Consider the following 14,996-nt stretch of genomic DNA (forward strand, 5'->3'; position numbering starts at 1 on the left):
TTTTGAAACAAATTTTGTTACGATATATTCATTATTACTAACAAACTATACATTTTAAATGATGGAATATTTTCGTGTCATATACACTTTAAGAGAAGCACGACACTTAGCGCAATGCTTCTCAACACTGCTCGAGTGATCTTCCAATCCTCAATTGGTTGGTTGTGTGCAGTTATAAATCACGGGCACAACACGAGAGAAGTGTTAGGAGAAGCACGACATGTAGTGGAGTACTTCTCAACACTGATCGAGTGATCTTCCAATCCTCAATTGGTTGGTTGTGTGCAGTTATAAATCACGGGCACAACACGAGAGAAGTGTTAGGAGAAGCATGACGTAGTGGAGTGCTTCTCGATACTGCTCGAGTGATCTGCCAATCCCCAATTGGTTGGTTGTGTGCAGTTATAAATCACAGGCACAACACGAGAGAAGTGTTAGGAGAAGCACGACATGTAGTGGAGTGCTTCTCGACACTGCTTGAGTGATCTGCCAATCCCCAAGTTCTTTATAACTCCACTCAACACAGCAAGCAAATTTTTATTTCTTTTGTAAAATACAAGTTACAAATGACAAAACTGAAAGTGTGCACACGTGCTGTGTGCTCTCATAAAGCACATGCTCAAAACCAATCAGAACGCGAGATTTGGAGCAGTTATTTCATAATTGTTATTATTTGTGCTTATTTTTGTTTTTAGCTTTTGGAGTCGTGCCATTTCTGAAGGATATTCTTGGCAGGATGTTGCCAATGATGGGAATGGCCAAACAAGACAACATGAAATGGGTTTTTGCTAACTGTAAGTTGTAATGTTGATCAGAAATTGTGTAGGGTTCTAAAAAAATTCTTTTTTTCCCCCTAACCAGTGATTTTTGGATGCATGCTCTTGCACACTAATTAACCAATCAGAGCAAGCGTTATGTTATAATTATAATGATCTGCCAATGGCCAAAATGCAGTTCAAATTTTACTACTGGCAGCTGGCTAAAATATTTGAACTGCCAAATAGTCCATGGGCCAGGCCCCCAAAAATAAGGTCTTCGGTAACAGTCAGGGGGACAAATGCTATCATACATTTTTGGAAAGCTTGCACCCTCTACTTTATGGTTTTCAGTGATAGCAATGTCAGAAGAGTAGCTTTAGTGCTGAAATCACGTGATATTATGACGTCACTCAATTAAAATCGAAATTTAGATAATACTAATATTCCAGCTATTCAAGTTTATTATAAGGCCTGAAATGTATATGCAATCATTTCAAAATGATAGACAAGGTATTCAGTAAGCTCAACATGAGCTACTCTAGGGAGTTTTAGAATATCGTAGTTACCATGGCAACAAGTTATTTTGTGATTTATGTGCTTTAAAGGGAAAGAATAGTTGGAAAATATATTTGATACATTTATATTGTTCTTCGTGTAACCTATTTTTCAATATCAAACGTCTGACTCTATACAAACTTACTGTTAATGGCCTCTTTAATTGTCTTCATCATCCTCTTCTTCTGAACATTCATCATCTTCGAGATCTTCATCTTCTACACGATTGTCACAGTCACGTAGTTTGCACATATCAGTGCACTTCAGGCCATTTATAATGCACATACAGCTTGATGGTTTACATGAGCGTGAGCAAGAGCAGGAAAGGAATTCTAGGACAGCTGTGGGGGCTGGTTCACCGCTCATCCATTTGATTACAAACTTGTTGTCTTCGTGAATCCACCCGTGTCCAATAGGTGATGGAACGTTAGGGCAGCCTTGCAGACTTCTTCTCCAGATGGCTGCTTGGTAGTTTGCACGTTGTGTATGGAGTTTTAAGCAGTCAGCGCAGGGCGGTAGCTGTTGCGATTCTAGTTTCCCTTTCTTCACACAGAATAATCTATAACGAAGCTCATTTACTTCTTTGGTTCCAGGATTGGAGCTGTACATTCTGCATGTGAATTCTTGTATCTTTGAGAACACGTCGTCTGTGAAATCCCACTGCATTCCAATTTGGTGAAATAGGTCTTGGTACAATTTGTTTGTTTTCAGCATTTTGAATGCAGCTAGTTTTCCTTTTCCCGCAAAAGCACTGACACTGTCACAGCCTGTAAAGGCGTGAAAACCGAAGAAGAGACGTACATACCTGCGATCCTAACATTCGAGCTACATTTGAAATGTCAATGTACATTGTTCGAATCTTCTTGCCACATTTCACGTACAATGAGCATGGAATATAACTACTGAAAGCCAAACAGAGAACAAATACGTCGGTATCTTCTGAACTAATCACAACTGCTTCGTAGCCTGCCGATGCTGCATTTGCTGCATGGAATAGAACTCTTGTGTCAGCCTCTTCATGATTTGATCGAAGGTCCTCCCTTTCTGCTGAACCTGATGAAGTGATTTCATAACAGTGGTCTTCTGTTGTTACAAAGATAGTCTTTGATTGTTCAGCTAATCTTTCCTGATACTTCTCCTTTCTCCATTCTTCTGAAATAAACTTAATAAGTTGGGACTTGTTTTTGGAACTTGCTAGAAATTTGGACCACTGACGAATCTTATGATCTGATTTGATGTTTTTAAACTCGTGTCCACTTTCAGAACCCCTCTTTTCTCTTTCGGCATTTTTGATCGATTCATCCTTGTAAACATCGAAGACAACATCGATACGTTCGCTTTCGTTTCCTTCATTTAGGATCATAGACATGAGACTTTCAGCTACGTCACCAAATGTCTTCTGGTCAACTTTCATTTTCTGAACAAAAAACATCCCATCAATAATTCGTGCACTTGGCTGTGGAATGGTATTTGCCGCTGGTATGTTCTTCTTCAGGTCGTTTAACAGAGATGATTTATTTGTTTTCCTTAACGATCCATCAGCAGATGCCAGAGACCAAGGTAGGGGTCCAAGTGGGTGACAAAGGACATCACTTATATTCAGCTTTCTGTTCTCAGCAATGATCAGCATCTGTGCAAATAAAGCTCTATCTGCCTTTATTATAACTTCCTTGCTTGTTCCTCCTCCGACTTTCATCTTCTTGGACAGATTTCCAAATGTTTTCAGTTGGAGCTTGGTCATTTTATCATAGAAATTAGACTTTGGTGGATTAGACTCGAGTCGGTTTTCTCTAAATGACTTGTATGCTTCCTCACCAAGAGCTTTGGCTTGAATCAAATCTTTGGCAATTTCTGGAGTCGCAAGTTTACCGGTAGATAAACAAACAAGATCCTGTTGATTACTGTTAAAAGGATTTATCCAGCTTTCTTCTAGCAATAAGAGTAATGCATTTACATCTGCTTCATCTTTTGCCATCCTACTTGGTTGAAGATCAGTGTGTTTTCTGCTTGCTGTGTTCAGATGAAGCATATCCTTAAGCTGACGCATAAATATGCTTCGAAATTCTGCAACTAAGTAGTACTTTCTCACAGCACCAGGTTTCAAGCTGAATCCCTTGGTTCCTCCAGCAGTCTGTGTATCTTTATTAACAGTTTCTTCAACGGTTTGATCTACGGGTATTCTTCCAAATGGATTGTCGTCACCAATCTGTACAGAAAAGCCACCGGCTCTAAAGTACTCTATTACATCTGGGTGATCTTCTTCGAGGTGGGACATTTCTAGCAAGTAAGCAGATAAATATCTGGCGTAATTTATATTGTCATATGCAAAGCACCACGAAACCATTCCCCTGATAGAAGAGATATGAAGCTCCCAGTTACCCTCTCTTGATGCTCTTAAAAGTCCCAGAAGGATCTCCATAATGTCAATATATGACATCCAAAATTCAGAGAGCTGACCATTATGCTTTCGTAGAAAGTCTATATACATGTCATAGAGCTTAACGAATTCAGCAAAACTAGAACTTCCCATTTGTTTATTGAACTCTGCCTCACAAACATTGTCGTAAAGTGTCTCAAGTCCATTGAAGAAAGCATCAACTTTCCTATTTGATTCCTTGTGGTTTTCCTCGATCCATGACCGAAAGCCTTTCCATATCAACCTCATAAGTGCTTCGTACATTAGTTTGTGGAATCTAACTGCACGGTTGTATCTACGGCCATCCATGACTCCTGAGACAGAACCTTCTGCTATCACACCTGCCTCGATGCATAGATCTCTAAGCCCAGCATCTTGAAAGCGTTTGCCAATGATAGACAGTAAGGTGCAAGCTGTATGGAACACTCCAATCCTTAGTACGATATCTTTAAATCGTTGGTCATGTTTCCATTGAATTTCAGTTGCTTTTGCGTACAGCGCTTAGTCAAACACAAGGACAATACTTTTCAACTTGAGCTGGTTCTTTATCTTCAAAGATTGTACTAGTACTTCATGGACTGTTGCCATGTCTGTAGCAGGTGAGTTGATAGTTGGTAAATATCCTATGTTGTCTTTTGTGACTTCTACTTTATTGCGGATGGAAATGTTAAAACCAGTCCAGCTACTTGCTCTCTGTCTTTCTCTTGCATGGAGTCGTACTAAAATCCAAATCAGATTCTTCTTTCTTGCATTTGCCATCAATTCTTCAGAAGTGACTTCAACATATTTCCTTGCTCGAGGGCCACAACGATCTCCGGCGTTATATGGAGGAATCTCAGCGCGCTGCAGAGGCTCAATGCTTCTTTTCTTTGTTCTTGCAATCTCAAATTCTGGCTGTGCAGGAAGATTTGGACCAAAATGTCTGGCCTGAACGACAATACCATTTACTCGATGAGAAGTTCCTCCTCCAGATAACGTTTCTTCCAATCGATCAATGTTGTCCCAGCCAAGTGTTGTCTCAATATACGGCTGTATATCTTCGGGCAGCGGAACGTCATTGTTGGGCGTTGATGCCATTTTTTAAGACAAAGTGCTGTGTTTATTTCCTCGACTTGCGAGTAGGCAATACCATGTCCGCATCTGTTTAACATCTGTATGACCTCAACATTGTTAGTCAAAGATTTGACTGCATAAGGTAGCAATATCTGTTTAGGGGGTTTCTCTTTTCCACCGCTCACACCATAAATAAGATCTTGTCCATAAGAACTGATTAGGCGCTCCAGTCGTTGAGGGTATTCAGTTGGAATCTCAGTATTCCCAGTCAAAACAGTGTAAAGAAAAGTCTTGAGTTCTTCCGGTATGTTTACTGCATTCTGACAGAGTTCTGAAGGTTTTGGAGGCCACGACACATCTGTATTGTTATTTGACAAAATACCATTCCGAATATATAGACTAGCTTCCTGAATTTGTTTGATCTTTGATGGCATAGTTATATCTTCTTGTTGTTGCGCAAGTTTTGCCAGTTCCTTAGCCAATTCACGTTTTGAGAGACTTTCAGGAATAACAAACAGCTTATTGTTGTCAAGAAGGTCCTCAAACTGCAAAAGACTGCCAAACTCAAATTCCAATTTTCTGCGGATGTATTTCTTGGTTGACTCAGTAATTTCGGTAACGCCCATTGAGTTCATGTGGAAAATTAGTAAGTTTCTAAGGTCAACCAACTTTATTAATCTTGGATTCTCTAGTAAAGAACGTATGAATTCGAAAAGCTTTTCGTAAGCTTGAGTCTCAATGTCCTTATACCAATCATCAACATCAACAACTTCATCCCCGTCTTGAAATTCATTTGAATTGCTCACTTTAGCAGGGCGAGTATAATCTCGATAGCATGAACGGTGGTAACAAGCTTCGGCGGCTACTAGTTCACGGCTTACGATGGCAATTATCTTAGTGTCATCTTTAGCAATAGCAGTTGTTCTAATGGAGTCATCAGCACGCAAATCTCTACACTGAATCAAACGCTCTCGATTTCTTGAAGATTTTAAATATTTACTTTTCTTTTCACAAAAAGTGCATATCCCCTCGTATGTCCTACTCGAGCTTGATGGTTGTCTATTAGTTGCGTATCTCTTTTGCTCAGGCTCTTGCACATCATCAGCATCTTCAGTTGATCGAGAAAGGTTTTCAAGATCTCTTTTCAGAGTAAAAATACTTCGGCATTTTCTATGATACATAACGTTTGCCGGTATTTCTCCTTCGTTAGTATCCCTAGCCACATCAAGAATTGCTTTGTGATTACGAATTTCTGCAGCCTTTAGCAATGTTTTCCAAGATCCGAGGTCTTTGGGGGAAGTTAAATTTTGACTATTATCGTCAGTACAATGAATAATACACTTTTTAAGATCTGTTGTACAAGAAAGAAAATCAAAAATGCTTTTACGTCTCTTTAAGGTATGTAAGGACTATAAAATCGACAAGACAAAGCTTCAAATCTGTTGAAAAAATGCAAATTCCGATTTCTAACATTGTTAGAAATATCTATATTATATTCAGTATCTTCATTTTCGTAGTCTTTAAAAGTGTTTAATTGAGCTGATTTTGCTGAAAATTCTACTCTACTTACCACACAAATAGTCCGCCATCTTGAAAATTACCCAAAATGCTTTGCGGATCAGCAAATATATTTTCTTCCTTTTTTAATCATTTTTATAAGTAATTTCAAAGTAAGCCAGCTTTTAAATGTAATAATATATAGTAGCTCTATTGTTTTAACATGTGATAAATAAATATCGAGCTTAAAATCATGCAAAGCTATTTTTATAAATTAATCTATCCCAGCCTCGTTTTCATGCTAAATCGATATTTTTCAATAATTTGATGTTGCAAAAAATACCACAAAGCTACTCTTTTAGGAATGCTATCATTATAAATTTTGAAACAACTTTAGGTGACCTTTAACCTGGCATAACTCACAATTTGTCCCCCTTAGTGTTACCATGGTCGAGCCCTGGCCCATGGACTAAAATGAAAAATAAAATTGCAGGGGAGATTTGGAGATTTGGAGCTCTGACACCAAAATAGACCAGTTTCAAATTCCAAATTAACGCTGTATTCTTGGATTACAGACTCATTTGCACAGGGTTAGCCTCGTATCAGTGTTTAAATATTCACAAATACCAACGGTAAAGTAAAGAATGCACAACTTCAACAATTCAAACATTTTGAAACTCGACGGACCTTGACTGGAACGCGTGAATATTCTGAACAAAATCTGTAATCAAGAAACGCAGCGGTAATTTGGAATTCGAAAGGGGTCTATTATTAGTTTGTCTGGCCGAAAATGAAAAGATAAACTGCCTGCATTTTTTACTTTACCAGTGTGAATATTTTGATACTGAAATGATACACTGATTAAATAATCAGTAAAGAATGACCTGCTTGGGTGACTTATGCTGCTTGGGTATTGTTTTTAACTACCAATGGTGTAGTTCATGACTGGGGTTTCAAGTTTGACTGGACTTGACTGAACCACATATGTAAGTTGAGTTTGTTTGGTTTGGTGTGTTGTTTTCTCACTTGCTACAAGGGTTCTTTTCCGGGTTTTCAAGCTTCTCTCCCTCCTTGAAAATAGATCTATATGTGTATATCGAGTGTATAACCCCTTTACAAGGAATATTGTTAGTAAAAACAGAGCAGTTTTGATGCACCAATATCTTACCTCAACTTCTCGGACCCTTGATATCTAGAACTTTCTGCTTTCCCATACTAACATTTTCCTGTTTTGTTTAATCCTCATTAAAGGTATTGGCAGGTTTTCTGAAAGTATTTTGGAGTACATTGCTAATGTTGAGAATGCACCATACCAAGACATTACTATAGACAGATTCTTTGGTGAGATCTACTCGGCATATGATGTGCTGTTCAATGTTTGGCTTAAGTCAAATGAACCAAAGGTATGTGTTACAAACTTTAGAACTATTAAGTATGGTAAACATATCAAATTGGAATTTAGAGCATTGAGCTGCCGGTTCTGCAAAAAGACGTTCTTGCAGTTCATGGAATTGTTGTTAAAAATTTAGCTTGCAAGTAGAGGATAATTGAATAAGGGATAAAACAGTCTTGTTCTAAATTAAAGTTTTAAATCTAGTCTTTTGTATAATGTTCATTGTACTTGACCTTGGTAGTGCTCTTGCCTCTCACCTCTTGGGTCTTGGGTTCAATTCCTGGACTCGGCATCACATACTGTATGAGTAGAGTTTTGTTGGGACTCTCTCTCGATTTGAAAGCCTTTTTTACTGGTGATTTTTCTCTCTCTTCAGACTTTTAGCAAACACTATAATGAAATATTTCCAATTTAGTGATGAGTTGGCTGTGCCATAACGTACGGTACAAATAGATCAAGGGAGAGCTCAGAGCTTGCTTCAGGGTTTTATCAAATTAGCATTTTATAATAATTGCTTTTAGTATAATTTTAGACTCGGATATAGAGTTACTCAAGCTTTGATTGGTTGAGTGACCAGTGATTATGAGACAGGTAATCACTGTGGGAGGAGTGATTATGAGGTTTTCCAAACTTTTCCAGATTGGAAGTAATACTAAAACGCTTTTTTATCCTGACTTTCGACTTTTCGCTGATATTCAAGTCTAAAATTATACTAAAACAATTATTCCCCTCAGGCTCAGTGATTATGGTGATATTTACCTAACCCCTTGAAGACTCACAGCTCGGTAAATATCCCACCAATAATCACTTCGCCTTTGGCTAATAATTGTTAAATATTGCTGGGTTTTGCTTGACGGCATTTCTTTTCTTGTGTGGAATGTTGACATCAGCTGAATCTCAAGTTTTCAACAGAATTATTTCTGCTTGACATCACATGCATGGTGTTCAGCGATTGGATACCTTTTGGAGCAGATAATGATGTTCAAAGACTTTTATGAGCTGATTCAAACCATTCCATTCAATACATTTTGAATTCTTACTTTTTATATGTTAGTATTCATATTTTCCCCTATCATAGATTCGTACAGCAGTAATAACTGCTATTGGTCACATGACCCACATCATGTCACATGACAAGTTAGAGGAACAGTTGCCAAAGCTATTACCAGGCATTACCAATCTGTACAAGAAACATAGTGACCATTATTTCATTACTCAGGTATGTGATATACCGTACATATAATAAAATATTCTATTCAATAATGTACTCGTAGTTCATTCAAACAAAGAAAAAATAGCTGTTGCAATGTAAAAACGAAAGGGGAAAGCCATTCTGAGGACGAGAAAAAACCTGGGTTGAGTTGGTATTGCAATGCATTGTGGGACTTTTAAGGGGACAAAATTATAGATGCTGATGTTGTCTTGGTAACAGAGATTGTGCTAATTGGTCAGAACTAACATTTGACTGATGTTGTCTTGGCAACAGGAGTTGTGTTCAGGGGTCTGAACTAACATGTGACTGATGTTGTCTTGGCAACAGGGATTGTGTTCAGAGGTTGGAACTAACATGTGACTGATGTTGTATTGGTAATAGGGATTGTGTTCTGTCCTTGATGCAGCCTGCAGTGAAGGTAGTGCTATTCTTGCACCTCATCTTGATGCTCTACTGAACGGCTTACACACCATGGTAAGTAATGGTATGGTAATTGATATTTAACAATTTGACCTCAGCCCGAATGGTCTATGAGTCAATAGCCCATGAGGCAAAAGGATTAGTTTATACTCAAAGTTTTATTAGACATTTTAGGGTGAAGTGGATATAAATTTATTTGAGTCTGCAAGAAAGAGTCTACTGAGTATAGTTAAATAATATTTAATCTCACATGATATAAAATAATGCTTGAAAAGATATATAAAAATATAGAAAGAAGGAAAGAAAGAAAGAAAAAAAGGAAGAAAGAAAGAAAGAAAGAAAAAAAAAGAAAGAATGGAAGAAAGAAAGAAAGGAAGGAAGGAAGAAAGAAAGGAAGGAAGAAAGAAAGGAAGGAAGAAAGAAAGAAAGAAAGAAAGAAAGAAAGAAAGAAGGAAAGGAAGAGAGAGAGAGAGGGAGAGAAAAGAAAATGGTACCCAAAAGTTGTAAGACTGGGATGACTTTACTTTTGCTATACATTCGGTGTCATTAAACTTCCATTTTATACATTCAGTAATGCCTACTTTATTTATATAATCTTCAATCTTTTTAGGGGAGGGGGGTCTATTGTAATTAGACAAAAACATGTAATATATTCCTAGCCTCTTGTAATATTAATCAGAATTATTTTCGAAGAGTAGAATTCCTTACTGATTCTTCATTTTTTTAAATAGCAAGGCTAAGTAAAATAAAATAAAATAATTCTAACTCCTCTATAAATCATACTTTGTTTTAGGCTTGCAGTACTCCAGACTATAACAACCCAGGAACAATCAAAAACCATAATGAACTACTTAGGTGTTTTTCTGTATTAAGTAAGTAGTCCTGGAGATTTCATCAAACCCTTATCATTCTACCCATCTCTCTCTCCATACCTTCATACTACATCTGTCTATCTATCCACCCGCTGCATCCCATCAACCCTCTGTGGAACAAACTGCACAACTCTGTGGAACAAAATCCCTGCCGAGGTCTGACACAACCCAATATAAGAAGTTTTAGAAAACAACTGAATATTAAAGAGGTGGACTGTGGAATGTCCAAATAGGCTACAGATCACCTCTTTAAATGCAATTACATATAGTTTTTTTACTATGGAATTTATATTTTAATACAATTTTTTTATTTAATCATTCATGTTTAAATAGAATTGTAATTTTTTATACGGCTCTCAGGAAGAGCAATTGTAAATATTGATTTGGGACTCTGTATTCAAATAAAGTTGAAAAAAAGAAGAAGAAAAAATCCATCCATTCTTTCTGCGTTTTTGTCTTTTTTTCTTTTTTTACTTCCTTTCAAATCCTACACTTCATCTGCTTCCTCCATTTTACTCATTATTTATTTGTTCACTTCATTCATTCATCCTTCCCTCCCTCCCTCCCTCCCTCCCTGCCTCCCTCCCTGCCTCCCTCCCTCCCTCCCTCCATCACTCCATCACTCCCTCCCTCCCTGCCTCCCTCCCTCTCTCCCTCCCTCCCTCCCTCCATCCCTCCCTCCATCCCTCCCTCCCTCACTCCCTCCCTCCATCACTCCCTCCCTCCCTGCCTCCCTCCCTGCCTCCCTCCCTGCCTCCCTCCCTGCCTCCCTCCCTCTCTCCCTCCCTCCTTCCATCAATTCATTTATCCATGTATCCACCCATTCATTACACAAATAATCTTTTTCTAATTTATTGATTTTTTTATTATTTTCCAACAGCTCGTAATTACTCTGACCGTGTCTTAGCTTTTCTCCTGGCCAAGCTTGAAGCTAATAATGAGAAAATTAGGATTGGAACCCTTCTTATCATGAAACATCTAATCAACAGTTCTGGTAATTATCCAGGATCAATAGATCTTTTTCTGTTTGCAACGTAAACATAAGCACGCGGAAATGATTAAAGTAAATTCTAAAATAACTAAATAAATGCCATCTCGAAATTTATGTCCCCTAAAGCACCCCACAATGCACTGCAATGCCAACTTAACCCAACTTTTTTCCTTAAACCTTGGAATGGCTTATAGTTTGGGTCAACAAGCATAAAACTAGTTACTTTGGCCGACCAATGATAAAGTGTGTAAGAACGAATTGGCATAGCTATAGTAATCGGGCAGCCTGCTAGGGGTCCATAACAAGGAATTTTGTGCTGATTAGCAGACCGTCTTAACTAGTGTTAAAGTCGGGCTGCCTGCAGACTTGGATGAAACACCACAGTGGCTAGAGGCGTCACATCAGGACACCTTTATATGTTTATTTATTCGTTCGTTCGTTCGTTCATTCATTTATTTATTCAATGATTTCAGGTACGTATCTTGAAAATAAGGAGGATTTGATTGTATCAGGGGTGCAGATTCTGTTGGCAGACCACAACCTAAAGGTATGAGAGAAAAATTAAATTAACTATTTCCCGTCCTTGTTCTATATTCAACCTTCAAATGTTATTGAACCCTAAAACAACCTCTGGGCTGATCTAAGTCAGGGCATGGCTAACCCACAGATCAAACCCTGAAACAACCTCTGGGCTGATCTAAGTCAGGGCATGGCTAACCCACAGATCAAACCCTGAAACAACCTCTGGGCTGATCTAAGTTAGGGCATAGCTAACCCACAGATCAAATTCTGAAACAACCGCCTCTGGGCTGATCTAAGTCAGGGCACGGCTAACTCACAGATTTAGCCCCGAGACAACCTCTGGACTGATCTTAGTCAGGGCATGGCTAACCCACAGATCAAATTCTGAAACAACCGCCTCTGGGCTGATCTAAGTCAGGGCACGGCTAACTCACAGATTTAGCCCCGAGACAACCTCTGGACTGATCTAAGTCAGGGCATGGCTAACTCACAGATTTAGCCCCGAGACAACCTCTGGACTGATCTAAGTCAGGGCATGGCTAACTCACAGATTTAGCCCCGAGACAACCTCTGGCCTGATCTAAGTCAGGGCATGGCTAACTCACAGATTTAGCCCCGAGACAAACTCTGGACTGATCTAAGTCAGGGCATGGCTAACTCACAGATTTAGCCCCGAGACAACCTCTGGACTGATCTAAGTCAGGGCATGGTTAACTCACAGATCAAACCCTGAAACAACCTCTGGACTGATCTAAGTCAGGGTATGGCTAACTCACAGATTTAGCCCCGAGACAACCTCTGGGCTGATCTAAGTCAGGGCATGGCTAACTCACAGATAGAACCCTGAAACAACCTCTGGACTGATCTAAGTCAGGGCATGGCTAACTCACAGATCAAACCCTGAAACAACCTCTGGGCTGATCTAAGTCAGGGTATGGCTAACTCACAGATTTAGCCCCGAGACAACCTCTGGGCTGATCTAAGTCAGGGCATGGCTAACTCACAGATAGAACCCTGAAACAACCTCTGGACTGATCTAAGTCAGGGCATGGCTAACTCACAGATAGAACCCTGAAACAACCTCTGGACTGATCTAAGTCAGGGCACGGCTCAAACAAGAAGAGAGGAATTTTCACATGATATTGAATGTTTTTTCGTTATTCAGGTTCAGAGAGCTTTTGCGCAGGCCATCACTGCCATGGCACACCACAGGTACCTGGAGTTAGAAGGAGGAAACAAACTATTGGAGTTTATCATCAGACAGTGTGCTCGTCCTGACGACAATGATGAGGTATCAACTGAGCTGTAGGAGTATATACTCCCATTTCGAGTTCGCCTTTGCTTGGTCTTAGTCTCGATTGTGTACCAATGTCTTCTTTTCTTTTATTAAGGTCCATTATATAGTAGAGAATGTACGTACTACTGAACAATACGAGTTGATTAAAATGCCACGGGTTTTGGTTGAATGGCTGAATATTCACAACCGAGACTAAGGCTTAGCAAAGACAACTCGAAACTAGAGAGTTCTTGTGGGGGAGGGTGAGTTATATAAACCCCAACCCCCCCTCCCCCAATGACTGCTATGTCAATGAATTGAATGACGAAGTGATGACGTCACAAAATTTTCGAATTTATGTGACGTCAAAAACTGTGGGTATGTGGCGTTGTGTGAAATTTCAGTGATACGTCACAATCGTTAACATATTGGCCATCACTCAAACCAAGAAATATTTTAACATTTAACTATTTACTTCTTGTAGAATCGGTACTGAAAGAATTGTCAAAAGGTTCGCTTGGGATGGGCCAATAGACCTTATTCGTGGTGTGACAATGTTTTCCCAATTGACATGACAAACCTCGGAACGGGGTTCGAAACGGGGGAATGAAGAGCTATTGTTTTGAAACTCGGCGGGATGTCGTCGTTATTCCTTTCGTACCCTTTGGGATACTCATGAATTTTTCGAAGAGTAAAATCAAAAGAAAATGAATCCTCTGGAGGTTTGTCACGCTGAATTGGGAAAACATTGTCACACCACGAATAAGGTCTATTGGCCCGAAAGCTTGGGTATTAAAAATATCAAATAACACGTAGAAGACACGTTTAAATCTTTGATAACTATGACACCTACGTACAACATTCTCAATTGAAATAATAATTGTTAATTCATCCACCAGAAACGTCGTCCTACAGACCCAGACCCAGTCTCCTCACGATCTTTACGTTTGATGTGCTCAAATATCCTTCACTTACTCACGACTACAGTCGATGTCATGGAAGGGGTAAGTCGATATTTATTTAATACTCTCCTCTTGAATCAAGGGCTCAATGACAGGGGAGAAAAACGGTTTTTGGCCTTTCGTCATAAGGACAGCTTTACGTCTTTAAGCTCAACATTTTGTAAACACGTTCTTTTGGAGCCAAATAGCAAATATCAAATGCGACCAAAAGCTGTGTACTTTGGGGGAGGTGATATATTGATCAGCAGAAAAACTGTCATTTTTGTGAATACTAATAAGCAGCCTTATCCAACAATATTTCGTCACCAGTTTCGAGCAGCAGTGACACAAATGAAATGCTTAAAAATTTGGAGTATTAAACTCAGTTAAATACAAATATCGTGAAAGTAGCGGACTTATCGTTTTTCTACCCTGTCACACACACCTCTATCCTCTGCGGTCTCCGATTGGATTCCAGGACTTGGCATCACATGTGAGTAGAGGTTGTCAGGCGTCTCCCTTGATTAGAGGGTTTTTCTTCCGGTTCTAGGGTTTTCCTTCCTAACACTAACACGCTAAATTTTAAGTCAATTCGTGAGTTAGCACCTGTGTTCTGAGTGAGAGCAACCTAGAAGTTAGATACACCTAACTGCAGGAACTTTGTCGTACAAAAAAATTAAAAACAACGAAATAACAAAAAGGAATTAATGTAGTACTTTTTAAGCAGTTGTTTATGCGTTTCTTAGAAGGACACGGGCATTACGCGTTCAGACGCGCCATTTGATTTAGTGCGAATAACTAATGACGTATAAAAAGGGCCCACTAATACCACCTTAGTTATCCTCCTTATATGAGGGTATAGAAACTAACCAGCAGAAGGACAGTCGCTCAAAATGGCGACAACAGTCGTCACTGCATTCATGGATGAGACGCAATCGACAAATACACCTAAATCCAAAATGGCGCACGGTAGGTTGAAAACGAGACATCCAGGGCCAAATTTACAAATTTACAGTATTTTCTTATAACTTGATGCTGCAAAATTCCGCGTTCCTGAGGCGGTAAGAAGAAAAGAAAGACAGAACAAGT

General features: G+C 39.1%; 4 protein-coding genes across 4 annotated transcripts in view; 1 reads left to right on the forward strand and 3 right to left on the reverse strand.

The window, feature by feature from the left end:
- LOC116308942 (maestro heat-like repeat-containing protein family member 1) overlaps positions 1–14,996 on the forward strand; it is a 41,968-nt gene that overhangs the window by 4,113 nt on the left and 22,859 nt on the right. Inside the window, exons 5-13 of the mRNA XM_089034240.1 lie at positions 696–794; positions 7,531–7,682; positions 8,751–8,891; positions 9,267–9,359; positions 10,099–10,177; positions 11,058–11,171; positions 11,642–11,715; positions 12,856–12,981; positions 13,866–13,970. Of these exons, the coding sequence (XP_088890366.1) occupies positions 696–794; positions 7,531–7,682; positions 8,751–8,891; positions 9,267–9,359; positions 10,099–10,177; positions 11,058–11,171; positions 11,642–11,715; positions 12,856–12,981; positions 13,866–13,970 (983 nt within the window). The remainder of the gene's footprint in view (positions 1–695; positions 795–7,530; positions 7,683–8,750; positions 8,892–9,266; positions 9,360–10,098; positions 10,178–11,057; positions 11,172–11,641; positions 11,716–12,855; positions 12,982–13,865; positions 13,971–14,996) is intronic.
- On the reverse strand, positions 1,007–2,094 carry LOC148909537 (uncharacterized). Its single transcript, XM_089034278.1, has one exon. The coding sequence runs from the start codon at positions 2,025–2,027 to the stop codon at positions 1,473–1,475; it is 555 nt and encodes a 184-aa protein (XP_088890404.1). The 5' UTR covers positions 2,028–2,094; the 3' UTR covers positions 1,007–1,472.
- On the reverse strand, positions 2,074–4,246 carry LOC148909538 (uncharacterized). The gene has a single exon (XM_089033611.1). The coding sequence runs from the start codon at positions 4,036–4,038 to the stop codon at positions 2,074–2,076; it is 1,965 nt and encodes a 654-aa protein (XP_088889737.1). The 5' UTR covers positions 4,039–4,246.
- LOC148909539 (uncharacterized) lies at positions 4,316–6,371 on the reverse strand. Its single transcript, XM_089033613.1, has 2 exons — positions 6,353–6,371; positions 4,316–6,133 (listed from the first exon to the last, which is right to left on the reverse strand). Exons 1-2 carry the CDS (start codon positions 6,369–6,371, stop codon positions 4,674–4,676), a joined length of 1,479 nt encoding a protein of 492 aa, XP_088889739.1. The 3' UTR covers positions 4,316–4,673.

The sequence above is a fragment of the Actinia tenebrosa genome, unplaced genomic scaffold (genome assembly GCF_029948245.1).
Source record: "Actinia tenebrosa isolate PJP-AT-01 unplaced genomic scaffold, QUT_ActTen_1.0 PGA_scaffold2__45_contigs__length_23673736, whole genome shotgun sequence".
Classification (NCBI taxonomy): Eukaryota; Metazoa; Cnidaria; class Anthozoa; order Actiniaria; family Actiniidae; genus Actinia; species Actinia tenebrosa.